The sequence below is a fragment of the Scylla paramamosain genome, chromosome 26, assembly GCF_035594125.1.
Source record: "Scylla paramamosain isolate STU-SP2022 chromosome 26, ASM3559412v1, whole genome shotgun sequence".
Taxonomy (NCBI): Eukaryota; Metazoa; Arthropoda; class Malacostraca; order Decapoda; family Portunidae; genus Scylla; species Scylla paramamosain.
In genome coordinates, this window is record NC_087176.1 from 5,894,908 (window position 1) to 5,912,500 (window position 17,593).

General features: G+C 47.8%; 2 protein-coding genes across 4 annotated transcripts in view; one reads left to right on the forward strand and one right to left on the reverse strand.

The window, feature by feature from the left end:
* LOC135113503 (mucin-2-like) overlaps window positions 1–17,593 on the forward strand; it is a 34,706-nt gene that overhangs the window by 17,084 nt on the left and 29 nt on the right. Inside the window, exons 13-27 of the mRNA XM_064028744.1 lie at window positions 288–572; window positions 2,687–2,926; window positions 3,339–3,623; window positions 4,101–4,340; window positions 4,579–4,845; window positions 5,027–5,266; window positions 5,455–5,748; window positions 6,121–6,591; window positions 9,961–10,431; window positions 13,791–14,261; window positions 14,635–14,879; window positions 15,122–15,257; window positions 15,450–15,841; window positions 15,968–16,103; window positions 16,224–17,593. The exon at window positions 16,224–17,593 is cut by the window's right edge and continues 29 nt beyond it. Of these exons, the coding sequence (XP_063884814.1) occupies window positions 288–572; window positions 2,687–2,926; window positions 3,339–3,623; window positions 4,101–4,340; window positions 4,579–4,845; window positions 5,027–5,266; window positions 5,455–5,748; window positions 6,121–6,591; window positions 9,961–10,431; window positions 13,791–14,261; window positions 14,635–14,879; window positions 15,122–15,257; window positions 15,450–15,841; window positions 15,968–16,103; window positions 16,224–16,240 (4,190 nt within the window). The 3' untranslated portion in view covers window positions 16,241–17,593. The remainder of the gene's footprint in view (window positions 1–287; window positions 573–2,686; window positions 2,927–3,338; window positions 3,624–4,100; window positions 4,341–4,578; window positions 4,846–5,026; window positions 5,267–5,454; window positions 5,749–6,120; window positions 6,592–9,960; window positions 10,432–13,790; window positions 14,262–14,634; window positions 14,880–15,121; window positions 15,258–15,449; window positions 15,842–15,967; window positions 16,104–16,223) is intronic.
* The window catches only part of LOC135113644 (serine/threonine-protein kinase Kist-like), an 88,104-nt gene that overhangs the window by 13,439 nt on the left and 57,072 nt on the right, over window positions 1–17,593 (reverse strand). The window lies entirely within an intron of this gene.

Here is a 17,593-nt window from a genome sequence, read left to right on the forward strand (position 1 = left end):
CCCACCCACACATCCCTCCAACCGACACTTTCCTATAAAAGGAAATTGTTTTATGGTGAAGAGAAAAACCACATGGAACTTGAGTGGATATTATGAAAGAGTTAATGTCTACATTTACTTTTGTCTGTGGGAGAGGGTGTGAGTGCATGGTGGTTGTCCAGTCTGATGGGTGCATATCGTGGGTGGAGGCACGATGTAGTTGACGAGAGGTGGAAGCTTCTGTTCAAAAAGACTTTGCTGAAGCGAACGCTTTCGACCAAGCTGATGAACTGCTCTTCCTTTTCCAGACACAGAGTTGTGCGACGCCACCGCTGTCACCTCCCCAGCAACACCCTCCACCATAACCCCTCCCATCATCACCACGCCCTCTACCGCCGCGCCCTCTACCGAGCTCTCCTTCGTCGTTCTTAACTGCCAGCTCAAAGAACAGGGCTGCCGCCGCTACGGTCCCTGCGGCCAGCCCAGAACGCTGTGTGACGGCTGCTACATCGGTGACTTCTTCTACAACATATGCCAGGCAGGAGTGCAGCTGTACGACAAGACGGCGAGGGAGTGCGTGCCGCGGCCCCCAGGTGAGCGGAACAATGACAAACAGTTGACGAGGTTAGATTACTTCTGGCGGGACTGAATGAGACACGAGCCCGCCTTAAGGAAGCCAGTTTGATTTTTTTTTTCTTTTTTTTTTTTTTTATGGAGGAGGGACACTGGCCAAGGGCAACAAAAATTCAATTAAAAAAAAAAAAAAAAAGCCCAATGAGATGCCAGTCCCAGAAAAGGGTCCAGAGTGGTAGTCAAAAATTGTAGGATAAGTGTCTTCAAACCTCCCTCTTGAAGGAATTCAAGTCATAGGAAGGTGGAAATACAGAAGCAGGCAGGGAGTTCTAGAGTTTACCAGAGAAAGGGATGAATGATTGAGAATACTGGTTAACTCTTGCATTAGAGAGGTGGACAGAATAGGGGTGAGAGAAAGAAGAAAGTTTTGTGCAGCAATGCCGCGGGAGGAGGGGAGGCATGCAGTTAGGAAGATCAGAACAGCAATCAGCATGAAAATAGCGGTAGAAGATAGTTAGAGAAACAACACTGCGGCGATGAGAGAGAGGAAGAAGACAGTCAGTTAGAAAAGAAGAGCTGATGAGACGAAAAGCTTTTGATTCCACCCTGTCTAGAAGAGCTGTATGAGTGGAACCCTCCCAGACATGTGAAGCATACTCCATACATGGATGGATAAGGTACTTGTACAGAGTTAGCAGCTGTGGGGATGAGAAAAACTAGCGAAGACGTCTCAGAACGCCAAACTTCATTGAAGTTGTTTTTAGCTACATAAGATGTGAAGTTTCCAGTTTAAATTATAAGTGAAGGACAGACTGATGATGTTCAGTGTAGAAGAGGGGGACAGTTGAGTGTCACTGAAGAAGAGGGGATAGTTGTCTGGAAGGTTGTGTCAGGCGTTCTATGGATTCCCTGCATGAAATGTTTACTTCTTGAAGGGTTGGACGTCTATGAAAAGACGTGGAAAAGTGCAGGGTGGTATCATCAGCGTAGGAGTGGATAGGACAAGAAGTTTGGTTTAGAAAGTCATTGATAAATAATAAGAAGAGAGTGGGTGACAGGACAGAACCCTGAGGAACACCACTGTTAACAGATTTAGGAGAACAGTGACCGTCTACCACAGCAGCAACAGAACGGTCAGAAAGGAAACTTGAGATGAAGTTACAGAGAGAAGAATAAAAGCCGTAGGAGGGTAGTTTGGAAATCAAAGCTTTGTGCCAGACTCTATCATAAGCTTCTGATATGTCAAGGCAACAGCAAAAGTTTCACCAAAATCTCTAAAAGAGGATGACCAAGACTCAGTAAGGAAACCCAGAAGATCACCAGTAGAGCGGCCTTGACAGAACCCATACTGGCGATCATATAGAAGGTTGTGAAGTGATAGATGTTTAAGAATCTTCCTGTTGAGGATAGATTCAAAAACTTTAGATAGGTAGGAAATTAAAGCAATAGGACGGTAGTTTGAGGGATTGGAACGGTCACTCTTCTTAGGAATGTAGGCAAACTTTCAGCAAGAAGGAAAGGTAGATGTTGACAGACAGAGCTGAAAGACTAGGCAATTACAAGCACGGAGGCACAGTTTCGGAGAACAATAGGAAGGACCCCATCAGGTCCATAAGCCTTCCGAGGGTTTAAGTCAGCGAGGGCATGGAAAACATCATTGTGAAGGATCTTAATAGGTAGCATGAATTAGTCAGAGCCACCCTCTGACTAATTCATGCCCTGAATCGTCCTAGAACAAGGCCTGATTCCTCCAAGGATTCGAATGATAATCCTGGCCGGGGTCGAGAGGCGGGGTTTTGTCGTTAGGAAGCTCACTGTAGACGACATTTCATAAGTTTGTCGTTTGTTCACATCTTGAGGAGGAAGCTGCTGTGCGTCATGTGACGGTCCTCAGCGCGTGGCCAGCGGTGCAAGCTGAACAAAATCGTTGGTTCAAATACAAGTCTAATTTTTCACGTTTCTTCAAAACCTTCAAGAAGTCTTGTGTATAAATAACAACAGGCACTGCAGAACTCTGACGCTTGAACATTCAACCTTGTCTTCCAGCGAACTGAGTTAAAAAGAACTTTAAACTTCATGATCCAGAAAGCTTTTTCTCACCGCTGAAGTGACAACCTTTGGTGCACTGTTGCAGACACAGAGGTGTGCCACCCCTCCTCCCTGACCTCCCCCACGGCGCCGCCCTCCACGGTGCTCGCCACCATTGTGCTGCAGTGCGAGCTGCGGGACCACCAGTGCCGCCGCTACGGCCCCTGCAGCCAGCCCAGGACGCTGTGTGACGGCTGCTACATCGGCACCTACTTCTACAACATGTGCCAGACCAGCACTCTGGTGTACGACCGCGCGGCGAGGGCGTGCGTGCCGAGGCCCGCAGGTGAGTGCAAGCAATACAATGGAAGTTTTAAAAGCAACAGACTTTGAGGTCCTTACTGGCCTGTCTGGGTGACTATTCTACTCTAACTATTCGTGGGAGAGACAGGGTACATAAGAAGGCTTCTTCCCACCCACACATCCCTCCAACCGACACTTTCCTATAAAAGGAAATTGTTTTATGGTGAAGAGAAAAACCACATGGAACTTGAGTGGATATTATGAAAGAGTTAATGTCTACATTTACTTTTGTCTGTGGGAGAGGGTGTGAGTGCATGGTGGTTGTCCAGTCTGATGGGTGCATATCGTGGGTGGAGGCACGATGTAGTTGACGAGAGGTGGAAGCTTCTGTTCAAAAAGACTTTGCTGAAGCGAACGCTTTCGACCAAGCTGATGAACTGCTCTTCCTTTTCCAGACACAGAGTTGTGCGACGCCACCGCTGTCACCTCCCCAGCAACACCCTCCACCATAACCCCTCCCATCATCACCACGCCCTCTACCGCCGCGCCCTCTACCGAGCTCTCCTTCGTCGTTCTTAACTGCCAGCTCAAAGAACAGGGCTGCCGCCGCTACGGTCCCTGCGGCCAGCCCAGAACGCTGTGTGACGGCTGCTACATCGGTGACTTCTTCTACAACATATGCCAGGCAGGAGTGCAGCTGTACGACAAGACGGCGAGGGAGTGCGTGCCGCGGCCCCCAGGTGAGCGGAACAATGACAAACAGTTGACGAGGTTAGATTACTTCTGGCGGGACTGAATGAGACACGAGCCCGCCTTAAGGAAGCCAGTTTGATTAGATTGATAATCCCGCCCGTGGTCGAGAGGCGGGCTTTTGTCGTTAGGAAGCTCACTGTAGACGATATTTCATAAGTTTGTTGTTTGTTCAAATCTTGTTCCACTGAGGAGGAAGCTGCTGGGCGTCATGTGACGGTCCTCAGCGCGTGGCCAGCAGTGCAAGCTGAACAAAATTGCTGGTTCAAATACAAGTCTAATATTTCATGTTTCTTCAAAATCTTCAAGAAGTCTTGTGTATAAACACCAACAGGCACTGCAGGACTCTGACGCTTGAACATTCAACCTTGTGTTCCAGCGAACTGAGTTAAAAAGAACTTCAAACTTCATGATCCAGAAAGCTTTTTCTCACCGCTGAAGTGACAACCTTTGGTGCACTGTTGCAGACACAGAGGTGTGCCACCCCTCCTCCCTGACCTCCCCCCCGGCGCCGCCCTCCACGGTGCTCGCCACCATCGTGCTGAACTGCGAGCTGCGAGACCACCAGTGCCACCGCTACGGCCCCTGCAGCCAGCCCAGGACGCTGTGTGACGGCTGCTACATCGGCACGTACTTCTACAACATGTGCCAGACCAACACTCTGGTGTTCGACCGCAGGGCGAGGGCATGCGTGCCGAGGCCCGCAGGTGAGCCAAAACGCCATGGCGAAACTTTTGTTGTCCAAACGTCACAATACAGTCGACGGATTCAAAGACAAGTCAAATTTTCTTGTTTCTTCATAAGCATCAAATGTCTTGTTTATGTTAACCATATCACAGAACACGTGCTGTGGGATACTGAGGTTTGGGAAGAGTAAGTCTTGTTTACTTGAAAACTTTACTTGCGTGAACTTGTCCACCTGACGCACTCCTCTCATCATTCCAGCCACAGAATTGTGTGATGCCTCGCTTGTCACCTTCCCGACAACGCCTTCCACCCCCACCCCCACCACCGCCACGTCCTCTACCTCGCTTTCCATCATCATTCTCAACTGCCAGCTGAGGGAGCAAGGCTGCCGCCGCTACGGCCCCTGCAGCCAGCCCAGGAAGCTGTGTGACGGCTGCTACATCGGCAACTTCCTCTACAACATGTGCCAGGCTGGAGTGCAGCTGTATGACGAGGCGGCGAAGGCATGCGTGCCGCGGCCCGCAGGTGAGCGGGAGGAGAAACAACAGTATTTGCTAGGTCACGGTAATGTTGGCAGTGTTACAAGGAGCAGAAGCTTTCAAGGGAGCAATCAACCCTGTGTTCTGGCAAACTGAGTTAAAGAATCCTACGTTCCAGAAAGCTTTGCTCTCCCAATCAGGTGACAACCTTTGGTGCACTGTTGCAGACACAGAGGTGTGCCACCCCTCCTCCCTGACCTCCCCCACGGCGCCGCCCTCCACGGTGCTCGCCACCATTGTGCTGCAGTGCGAGCTGCGGGACCACCAGTGCCGCCGCTACGGCCCCTGCAGCCAGCCCAGGACGCTGTGTGACGGCTGCTACATCGGCACCTACTTCTACAACATGTGCCAGACCAGCACTCTGGTGTACGACCGCGCGGCGAGGGCGTGCGTGCCGAGGCCCGCAGGTGAGTGGAAGGAGGAGGAGGAGGAGCTAATGTTTTGAACGTACCGATGACGTTGCAAGAGACACTTATCTTGAAGGAGGGCTAGCCACGTGTTGTGGAAAGTTTTACGAGAAAGAAAACTTTATGTTGTATAAAACTTTCAATACGTAAATCTCCAGTGAACTGATGAACTGTTTTTATTGTTCCAGACACTGAGATTTGTGACGCCACCTTTGTGACCTCCCCACCAACCCCCTCTGCCTCCACGTCTTCTACTGCGCCTCCCACAACACCCTTCACCACCGCCACGCCCTCCACCCCGCCACCCACTACCATTCTAACCTGCCAGTTCCGAGACAAGGACTGCCGCAGCTACGCCCCCTGCAACCAGCCCAGGAAGCTGTGTGACGGCTGCTACGTCGGCGATTTCTTCCTGAACATGTGCCAGGCGGAAACTGAGCTGTATGACAAGACGGCGAGGGTGTGCGTGCCGCGGCCCCCAGGTGAATGGATGTAGTAGTAGTAGTAGTAGTAGTAGGAGAGGAAGAGGAGGAGGTACAGGAAATACCATCAACAAGTCTGACGGTTCCTTGCAGCTTCCCTAATTTTCTTATTTTTTTTATGAGAAGGAGGGGAAGAAGGAGGAGGAAGAAGAACAGAAGTCTGATTATAGTTTTAGTCGGTATTAAAGTTTATCTTAAGGCCAATAAGCACGTGACTAAATTACTGACGCATCAGGCGCAGACTAGGCCTTCCTATTAGTCATATTAGGCTTGGTCGCCGCCACAACTCAGTGCAGCTAGGACACACTAAAATACACCTGTGATACGAGAGACATTCGTGGCGCGACTGACGTGTGTGTGTGTTCATTACAGAAAGTCAACTGTGTGGCGGCCCTGCCTCGCCTACTGCAGCTACTACTTCGCCTACCACACCCACCACGACATCCACCACAACAACTACCACCACAACTACGACACCCTCCACCACGCCCTCAACTACGCTTTCTACCACCACCACGCCAACCACCACCACCACGCCTACCACCACACCCTCTACCACCACCACGCCCTCTACCACACCTTTCACCACTACATCCACCACCACTACACCCTCTACCACGCCTCCTACAACACCGTCCACCACCACCACGCCCTCCACCCCGCCACCCACCACCATTCTCAACTGTCAGTTCCGAGACAAGGACTGCCGCAACTACGCCCCCTGCAGCCAGCCCAGGAAGCTGTGTGACGGCTGCTACATCGGCGATTTCTTCCTGAACATGTGCCAGGCGGAAACTGAGCTGTATGACAAGACGGCGAGGGTGTGCGTGCCGCGGCCCCCAGGTGAGTGGCAGTGGCAGTGCTAGTAATAGTAGTAGTAGTAGTAGTAGCAGTAGTAGTAGTAGTAGTAGTTTTTTTTTTTTATCAGGGAAGGACACCGGCCAAGGGCAACAAAAATCTAATAAAGAAATAAAAAGCCCAGTCAGATGCCGGTCCCCAAATAGGGTCCGAAGCGGTGGTCGAAAATTGAACGATAAGTGTCTTCAAACCTCCCTCTTGAAGGAGTTCAAGTCATAGGAAGATGGAAATAGAGAAGCAGGCAGCGAGTTTCAAAGTGTACAAGAGAAAGGGGACGAATGAGTGAGAATACTGGTTAACTCTTGCATTAGAGAGGTGGACAGAATAAGGGTGAGAGAAACAAGAATGTCTTGTGCAGCGAGTCTGCGGGAGGAGGGGAGGCATGCAGTTAGCAAGATCAGAAGAGCAGTTAGTATGAAAATAGCGATAGAAGATAGTTAGAGAGGCAATATTTTGGCGATGAGAGAGAGGCAGAAGACAGTCAGTTAGAGGAGAGGAGTTGATGAGACGAAAAGTTTTTTATTCCATCCTGTATAAAAGAGCGGTATGATTGGAACCCCCCAGACATGTGAAGCATACTCCATACATGGACGGATAAGGCCTTTCTACAGAGTTAGCAGCTCTGGGGGTGAGAAAAACCGGCGGAGACGTCTCAGAACACCTAACTTCAAAGAAGCTGTTTTAGCTAGAGATAAGATGTGAAATTTCCAGTTTAGATTATAAGTGAAGGACAGACCGATGATGTTCATAGTAGAAGAGGGGGACAGTTGAGTGTCATTGAAGAAGAGGGGATAGTTGTCTGGAAGGTTGTGTCGAGTTGATAGATGAAGGAATTGAGTTTTTGAGGCATTGAACAATACCAAGTTTGCTCTGCCCGAATCAGAAATTTTAGAAAGATCAGAAGTCAGGCGTTCTGTGGATTCCCTGCGTGAAATGTTTACTTCTTGAAGGGTTGGACGTCTATGAAAAGATGTGGAAAAGTGCAGGGTGGTATCATCAGTGTAGGAGTGGATAGGACAAGAAGTTTGGTTTAGAAGGTCATTGATAAATAATAAGAAGAGAGTGGGTGACAGGACAGAACCCTGAGGAACACCAATGTTAAAAGATTTAGAACAGTGACCGTCTACCACAGCAGCAATAGAACGGTCAGAAAGGAAACTTGAGATGAAGTTACAGAGAGAAGAATAGAAGCCGTAGGAGGGTAGTTTGGAAATCAAAGCTTTGTGCCAGACTCTATCAAAAGCTTTTGATTGTCTAAGGCAACAGGAAAAGTTTCACCAAAATCTCTAAAAGAGGATGACCAAGACTCAGTAAGGAAAACCAGAAAATCACCAGTAGAGCGGTCCTGACAGAACCCATACTGGCGATCAGAGAGAATGTTGTGAAGAGATAAATGTTTAAGAATCTTTTTGTTGAGGATAGATTAAAAAACTTAAGATAGGCAGGAAATTAAAGCAATAGGACGGTAGTTTGAGGGATTAGAACGATCATCCTTTTTAGGAACAGGCCGAATGCAGGCAAACTTCCAGCAAGAAAGAAAGATAGATGTTGATAGACAGAGTTGAAAGAGTTTGATTAGGCAAGGTGTAAGCATAGAGGTGCAGTTTCGGAGAACAATAGGAGGGACCCCATCAGGTCCATAAGCCTTCCGAGGGTTTAGGCCAGCGAGGGCATGGAAAACATCATTGTGAAGGATCTTAATAGGTAGCATGAGGTAGTCAGAGGGTGGAGGAGAGGGAGGAACGTCCAAGGTAGAGTTTTTAGCAAAGGTCTGAGCAAAGAGTTCAGCTTTAGAGATAGATGTTCCATCTGGTTGAAATAAAGGAGGGAAAGAAGAAGAAACAAAGTTACTGGAGATGTTTTTGGCGAAGTGCCAGAAGTCACGAGGTGAGTTAGATCTTGAAAGATTTTGACACTTTCTGTTAATGAAGGAGTTTTTGGCTAGTTGGAGAATAGATTTGGCATGGTTCCGGGCAGAGATTGGCATGAGATTCTGGTGATGGAAGGCTTAAGTACCTTTTGTGGGCCACCTCTCTATCATGTATAGCACGAGAACAGGCTGCGTTAAACCAAGCTTTGGAAGGATTAGGTCGAGAAAAGGAGTGAGGAATGTACGCCTCCATGCCAGACACTATCACTTCTGTTATGCGCTCGGCACACAGACACGGGTCTCTGTCACGGAAACAGTAGTCATTCCAAGGAAAATAGCAAAATACCTCCTCAGGTCCCCCAACTAACAGAGGCAAAACGCCAGAGGCACCTCCGCTTAGGGGATCCTGAGGAGGGATTGGAGCGATAGGACGAAATACAGATATGAGATTGTGGTCGGAGGAGAAAGGGTGACAGCATAAGCAGCATTAGAGGTTAGGAAAAGGTCAAGAATGTTGGGCGTATCTCCAAAACAATTAGGAATACGGGTAGGGTATTGCACCAGTTGCTCTAGGTCGTGGAGGATAGCAAAGTTGAAGGCTAGTTCACCAGGATGGTCAGTGAAGGGAGAGGAAACCCAAAGCTGGTGGTGAACATTCAAGTCTCCAAGGTTGGAGATCTCTGCAAAAGGGAAGAGTCAGAATGTGCTCCACTTTAGAAGGTAAGTAGTCAAAGAATTTCTTATAGTTAGAGGAGTTAGGTGAGAGGTATACAGCACAGATAAATTTAGTTTGAGAGTAACTCTGTAGTCGTAGCCAGATGGTGGAAAACTCGGAAGATTCAAGAGCGTGGCCACGAGAGCAGGTTAAGTCATAGCGCACATAAACGCAACATCCAGCTTTGGATTGAAAATGAGCATAGAGAAAGTAGGAGGGAACAGAAAAGGGGCTACTGTCAGTTGCCTCAGACACCTGTGTTAGTAGCAGTAGTAGTAGTAGTAGTAGTAGTAGTAGTAGTAGTAGTAGTAGTAGTAGTAGTAGTAGTAGTAGTAATAGTAGTAGTAGTAGTAGTAGTAGTAGTAGTAGTAGTAGTAGTAGTAGTAGTAGTAGTAGTAGTAGTAGTAGTAGTAGTAGTAGTAGTAGTAGTAGGAGAGGAAGAGGGAGAGGTACAGGAAATACCATCAACAAGTCTGACGGTTCCTTGCAGCTTCTCTAATTTTCTTACTTTTTTTATGAGAAGGAGGGGAAGAAGGAGGAGGAAGAAGAACAGAAGTCTGATTATAATTTTAGTCGGTATTAAAGTTTATCTTAAGGCCAATAAGCACGTGACTAAATTACTGACGCATCAGGCGCAGACTAGGCCTTCCTATTAGTCATATTAGGCTTGGTCGCCGCCACAACTCAGTGCAGCTAGGACACACTAAAATACACCTGTGATACGAGAGACATTCGTGGCGCGACTGACGTGTGTGTGTGTTCATTACAGAAAGTCAACTGTGTGGCGGCCCTGCCTCGCCTACTGCAGCTACTACTTCGCCTACCACACCCACCACGACCTCCACCACAACAACTACCACCACAACTACGACACCCTCCACCACGCCCTCAACTACGCTTTCTACCACCACCACGCCAACCACCACCACCACGCCTACCACCACACCCTCTACCACCACCACGCCCTCTACCACACCTTTCACCACTACATCCACCACCACTACACCCTCTACCACGCCTCCTACAACACCGTCCACCACCACCACGCCCTCCACCCCGCCACCCACCACCATTCTCAACTGTCAGTTCCGAGACAAGGACTGCCGCAACTACGCCCCCTGCAGCCAGCCCAGGAAACTGTGTGACGGCTGCTACATCGGCGATTTCTTCCTGAACATGTGCCAGGCGGAAACTGAGCTGTATGACAAGACGGCGAGGGTGTGCGTGCCGCGGCCCCCAGGTGAGTGGCAGTGGCAGTGCTAGTAATAGTAGTAGTAGTAGTAGTAGTAGCAGTAGTAGTAGTAGTAGTTTTTTTTTTTTTATCAGGGAAGGACACCGGCCAAGGGCAACAAAAATCTAATAAAGAAATAAAAAGCCCAGTCAGATGCCGGTCCCCAAATAGGGTCCGAAGCGGTGGTCGAAAATTGAACGATAAGTGTCTTCAAACCTCCCTCTTGAAGGAGTTCAAGTCATAGGAAGATGGAAATAGAGAAGCAGGCAGCGAGTTTCAAAGTTTACAAGAGAAAGGGGACGAATGAGTGAGAATACTGGTTAACTCTTGCATTAGAGAGGTGGACAGAATAAGGGTGAGAGAAACAAGAATGTCTTGTGCAGCGAGTCTGCGGGAGGAGGGGAGGCATGCAGTTAGCAAGATCAGAAGAGCAGTTAGTATGAAAATAGCGATAGAAGATAGTTAGAGAGGCAATATTTTGGCGATGAGAGAGAGGCAGAAGACAGTCAGTTAGAGGAGAGGAGTTGATGAGACGAAAAGTTTTTTATTCCATCCTGTATAAAAGAGCGGTATGATTGGAACCCCCCAGACATGTGAAGCATACTCCATACATGGACGGATAAGGCCTTTCTACAGAGTTAGCAGCTCTGGGGGTGAGAAAAACCGGCGGAGACGTCTCAGAACACCTAACTTCAAAGAAGCTGTTTTAGCTAGAGATAAGATGTGAAATTTCCAGTTTAGATTATAAGTGAAGGACAGACCGATGATGTTCATAGTAGAAGAGGGGGACAGTTGAGTGTCATTGAAGAAGAGGGGATAGTTGTCTGGAAGGTTGTGTCGAGTTGATAGATGAAGAAATTGAGTTTTTGAGGCATTGAACAATACCAAGTTTGCTCTGCCCCAATCAGAAATTTTAGAAAGATCAGAAGTCAGGCGTTCTGTGGATTCCCTGCGTGAAATGTTTACTTCTTGAAGGGTTGGACGTCTATGAAAAGATGTGGAAAAGTGCAGGGTGGTATCATCAGTGTAGGAGTGGATAGGACAAGAAGTTTGGTTTAGAAGGTCATTGATAAATAATAAGAAGAGAGTGGGTGACAGGACAGAACCCTGAGGAACACCAATGTTAATAGATTTAGAACAGTGACCGTCTACCACAGCAGCAATAGAACGGTCAGAAAGGAAACTTGAGATGAAGTTACAGAGAGAAGAATAGAAGCCGTAGGAGGGTAGTTTGGAAATCAAAGCTTTGTGCCAGACTCTATCAAAAGCTTTTGATTGTCTAAGGCAACAGGAAAAGTTTCACCAAAATCTCTAAAAGAGGATGACCAAGACTCAGTAAGGAAAACCAGAAAATCACCAGTAAAGCGGTCCTGACAGAACCCATACTGGCGATCAGAGAGAATGTTGTGAAGAGATAAATGTTTTAGAATCTTCTTGTTGAGGATCGATTAAAAAACTTAAGATAGGCAGGAAATTAAAGCAATAGGACGGTAGTTTGAGGGATTAGAAAGATCATCCTTTTTAGGAACAGGCCGAATGCAGGCAAACTTCCAGCAAGAAAGAAAGATAGATGTTGATAGACAGAGTTGAAAGAGTTTGACTAGGCAAGGTGTAAGCATAGAGGTGCAGTTTCGGAGAACAATAGGAGGGACCCCATCAGGTCCATAAGCCTTCCGAGGGTTTAGGCCAGCGAGGGCATGGAAAACATCATTGTGAAGGATCTTAATAGGTAGCATGAGGTAGTCAGAGGGTGGAGGAGAGGGAGGAACGTCCAAGGTAGAGTTTTTAGCAAAGGTCTGACCAAAGAGTTCAGCTTTAGAGATAGATGTTCCATCTGGTTGAAATAAAGGAGGGAAAGAAGAAGAAACAAAGTTACTGGAGATGTTTTTGGCGAAGTGCCAGAAGTCACGAGGTGAGTTAGATCTTGAAAGATTTTGACACTTTCTGTTAATGAAGGAGTTTTTGGCTAGTTGGAGAACAGATTTGGCATGGTTCCGGGCAGAGATTGGCATGAGATTCTGGTGATGGAAGGCTTAAGTACCTTTTGTGGGCCACCTCTCTATCATGTATAGCACGAGAACAGGCTGCGTTAAACCAAGCTTTGGAAGGATTAGGTCGAGAAAAGGAGTGAGGAATGTACGCCTCCATGCCAGACACTATCACTTCTGTTATGCGCTCGGCACACAGACACGGGTCTCTGTCACGGAAACAGTAGTCATTCCAAGGAAAATAGCAAAATACCTCCTCAGGTCCCCCAACTAACAGAGGCAAAACGCCAGAGGCACCTCCACTTAGGGGATCCTGAGGAGGGATTGGAGCGATAGGACGAAATACAGATATGAGATTGTGGTCGGAGGAGAAAGGGTGACAGCATAAGCAGCATTAGAGGTTAGGAAAAGGTCAAGAATGTTGGGCGTATCTCCAAAACAATTAGGAATACGGGTAGGGTATTGCACCAGTTGCTCTAGGTCGTGGAGGATAGCAAAGTTGAAGGCTAGTTCACCAGGATGGTCAGTGAAGGGAGAGGAAACCCAAAGCTGGTGGTGAACATTCAAGTCTCCAAGGTTGGAGATCTCTGCAAAAGGGAAGAGAGTCAGAATGTGCTCCACTTTAGAAGGTAAGTAGTCAAAGAATTTCTTATAGTTAGAGGAGTTAGGTGAGAGGTATACAGCACAGATAAATTTAGTTTGAGAGTGACTCTGTAGTCGTAGCCAGATGGTGGAAAACTCGGAAGATTCAAGAGCGTGGGCACGAGAGCAGGTTAAGTCATAGCGCACATAAACGCATCATCCAGCTTTGGATTGAAAATGAGGATAGAGAAAGTAGGAGGGAACAGAAAAGGGGCTACTGTCAGTTGCCTCAGACACCTGTGTTAGTAGCAGTAGTAGTAGTAGTAGTAGTAATAGTAGTAGTAGTAGTAGTAGTAGTAATAGTAGTAGTAGCAGTAGTAGTAGTAGTAGTAGTAGTAGTAGTAGTAGTAGTAGTAGTAGTAGTAGTAGTAGTAGTAGTAGTAGTAGTAGTAGTAGTAGTAGGAGAGGAAGAGGGGGAGGTACAGGAAATACCATCAACAAGTCTGACGGTTCCTTGCAGCTTCCCTAATTTTCTTACTTTTTTATGAGAAGGAGGGGAAGAAGGAGGAGGAAGAAGAACAGAAGTCTGATTATAATTTTAGTCGGTATTAAAGTTTATCTTAAGGCCAATAAGCACGTGACTAAATTACTGACGCATCAGGCGCAGACTAGGCCTTCCTATTAGTCATATTAGGCTTGGTCGCCGCCACAACTCAGTGCAGCTAGGACACACTAAAATACACCTGTGATACGAGAGACATTCGTGGCGCGACTGACGTGTGTGTGTGTTCATTACAGAAAGTCAACTGTGTGGCGGCCCTGCCTCGCCTACTGCAGCTACTACTTCGCCTACCACACCCACCACGACCTCCACCACAACAACTACCACCACAACTACGACACCCTCCACCACGCCCTCAACTACGCTTTCTACCACCACCACGCCAACCACCACCACCACGCCTACCACCACACCCTCTACCACCACCACGCCCTCTACCACACCTTTCACCACTACATCCACCACCACTACACCCTCTACCACGCCTCCTACAACACCGTCCACCACCACCACGCCCTCCACCCCGCCACCCACCACCATTCTCAACTGTCAGTTCCGAGACAAGGACTGCCGCAACTACGCCCCCTGCAGCCAGCCCAGGAAGCTGTGTGACGGCTGCTACATCGGCGATTTCTTCCTGAACATGTGCCAGGCGGAAACTGAGCTGTATGACAAGACGGCGAGGGTGTGCGTGCCGCGGCCCCCAGGTGAGTGGCAGTAGCAGTGATAGTAGTAGTAGTAGTAGTAGTAGTAGTAGTAGTAGTAGTAGTAGTACCTCAACCCCTTGACTGCCACTTGGTACACCTTTCCTTAATTACCAATCACTCTGAGATATCTTTACTTGTTCTACAACCGCATCCAGTCTTTGAACTGGGAAGAAATTGCAAAATGTATTCTTTTCATCGCTAACTTTCTTGTAGATGCTTACAAAGACCACACGCATTGGTTCTGGTGCTGCTAATTGTTTCGCGTCGCAGTGAAAGGGTTAAGATTAAAATATGAGATTAATATGAAGAAAATTAATGATTCTGACAACTATAATGATTGGGAGATGAATTCCTTATATTATTTCCCTTCCAGACTCTCAAATCTGTACGCCCGTCACACCTACAAGCCCGCCCACCGCCGCTCCAGTCACCACGCCCTCTCCAACCCCAAGCTCGCCACCCACCTTTACCACACTCAGCCCCTCGACCGTCTCCGTGGTGCTCTCCCAAGGCTTCACCATCTACTGCTCCGAGACCACCAGGAAACACGTGCTCCCGAAAGTCAAGGAGCTGAGTTGCAAACAGTACTTCTTCTGCGCCGCTGATGGAACTTTTCAGGTGAGCGAAGGTAGATAGAGGCAGATATAAAGACAGACAGTAGTAGTAGTAGTAGTAGTAGTAGTAGTAGTAGTAGTAGTAGTAGTAGTAGTAGTAGTAGTAGTAGTAGTAGTAGTAGTAAGTATAGAATGGTCTATCTGTATCTTTACATAACTATTAACACACACACACACACACACACACACACACACACAAACAAACACACACACATGCACAAGTTAGTGACGTTGGGAATATTACAGGATCGACAGTGGCTGTGTAAATCCTATTACAACTGCAACCAAGGCCAGAACAACGAGTGGGAGGTGGAGGTGGTGGCGTGCGGCGTGGGGCAGCTCTTCAGTGACAAGACCCAGACATGCGCCGCGGCCCCGTCAGGTGGGTGGTGCTAAAGAGGAGAGAAAGGGCGAGGGTGGTGGAGACGGCCAGTTGCCTTAGTGTCCAAGTGTTGATATGCTGGGAAAGTTGTATTTGGTGAGAATGTTTATCGTGAGTACAAGACAGGAAGTGAGGTATAGTTGACCGTTATGGTGGTGTTGATATTTGCTGACATTCTGCTGATATTTTCAGATTCCGAGCTGTGTTCCTCCTCTGGCACCCCAGCGGGACCCGACACCCCGCTTCCTTCCACTATCACCCCCGCCCCAGCCCCAGAAACACCCGCCCCTAGTGCGTTCCCCGCCCCCTCACCTGCGACTCCCGCCCCAAGCGCCTTCCCTGCCCCTGCCACGGCCACCCCTGCCACAAGTTCCTTTCCCACCCCTGCTCCAGTAACCCCTGGCCCCAGCGCCTTCCCCGCCCCCGCTCCGGGAGGCTCCACCACCCCTGAGCCGGGCTCCGTGGCCCTGTCGCAGGGGTTCAGCATCCAGTGCTCGCACGACAAGATGAACCACGTCCTGAAGCAGCTCAGGGAGCTTGCCTGTGTCCCCCACTTCTTCTGCGACCCTGACGGGACATTCAAGGTGAGCCTCCCCTACTCTCTCGCTCTCTCACTCTCTCTCTCTCTCTCTCTCTCTCTCTCTCTCTCTCTCTCTCTCTCTCTCTCTCTCTCTCTCTGGTGACTACAGCGTGCGGTGTATCACACACAGGGCCAGCGGCTTCTGTGTGGCGCCTACTACCGCTGCCAGCGCGGCCAGGACGGAAGGTGGGAGCTGGAGCTGCAGCAGTGTCCCGCGGGCACGCTCTTCAGCGAGCAGGCTGACCGCTGCACCGACGCGCCGTCAGGTGGGTGCTGACTAACATGACGGTGGGTAGGGAAGAGGGGACACGGGAGGGGTGTGAGGTATGGGCAATTCTACAAGCACTACCTGTGTTGTTGACCATCACGTGACTCTCTTGTTGCAGACTCGGAGTTGTGCTAACGCCCTGCCCGTCACGACGCCCGAGAATGACTCATCAATTCTCCCCGCCTCTCCCTCTGCTGCGTCACCATTGTACACGTATTTATCTGTTTATTTATTAATCCATTTATGCATTCATTCTTATTTATTTATTTATGTACCTATCTGTTCATGCTTCTTATTTTTCAAACACATTTTTCTTCCTCTCTTCGTTCGCTGCTCGTCCGTCTATGCACAAACACAAAATAAAACTAAAATAAAATAAATAGAATAACTAAATCAATAGTATCTTCGTAGGAACTTACAATGAGCTGAGAAACTGTACAGTGCTTTATCTTAGAATTTTCAAGTGTATTATACGCATTACTGTACTCTTGAGGGCCACGCGTCGCTTGATCTCCAGGCAACCAGTGATTATTGTGAAGGTAACAGTGTATATTTACCTGCACGTAATATTTCTACCTGATTGGTAGTTGTTTTTCCTTTAAGAATAACAAGCTCTCCTTTTGCTATCTTTTTTTTTGTATCTTTTTTTTCTATCCTTTTTTTTTTTTTTTTTTTTTTTATACATATATAGATATAGATATATTTATTGTGCCTCGTGCTGGGTGTGTATATAGTGGGGCCGCCGTGGTACAGTGGGACCGCGTGCGCTTTGGGGCCGAGGAGTCTTTAGGCGCACGGGTTCGAACTCTGGCCACGGTCAGAGGATAGGAAGGCATCCACTCGAGGTAACGGTTCCCAAATGCCAAATCAGAGTCCTTTGTTAGGATACACAGTCCTGGAGATGATAGAGTAGGGAAACAGGACGTAAAAAAATAAATAAATAAAATAAAGTGTATAAATATCATGAAAGATCTGCACACACACAACCCACTGCTGGTACGGAAGATTTCCTTGAGTCACCAGAACAAATAACAGCTCATGTGCCAAGAACAGAATGACCATGCTTCCTGACCACTCACTCCTAACCCAGAGTGCTTGTGCAGTTCTCGTAATGACTGTGTTAACCGTGTTGTTGTCGCCTCTAATATACTGAAAGATTTAATTAAGGTTTATCTATATATTTTTTTTTTCACTGATTTACTTAAGGTTTATTCGTATATATATATATTTTGCCGTAACTACTAAGACTGTTATTGTTGAACGATCTTGTTATGCTAAATGTTTGTTACCATTATGTTGTTCCCGGTGTTGCTGTTGATTTTGTGGCTGTTTGGTTGTTATTTATTGTGTGTGTGTGTGTGTGTGTGTGTGTGTGTGTGTGTGTGTGTGTGTGTGTGTGTGTGTGTGTGTGTGTGTGTGTGTGTGTGTGTGTGCGCGCTATATGCTAACCTTATCTACTGTGATCACAAATGTATTAAGAAAAAATGC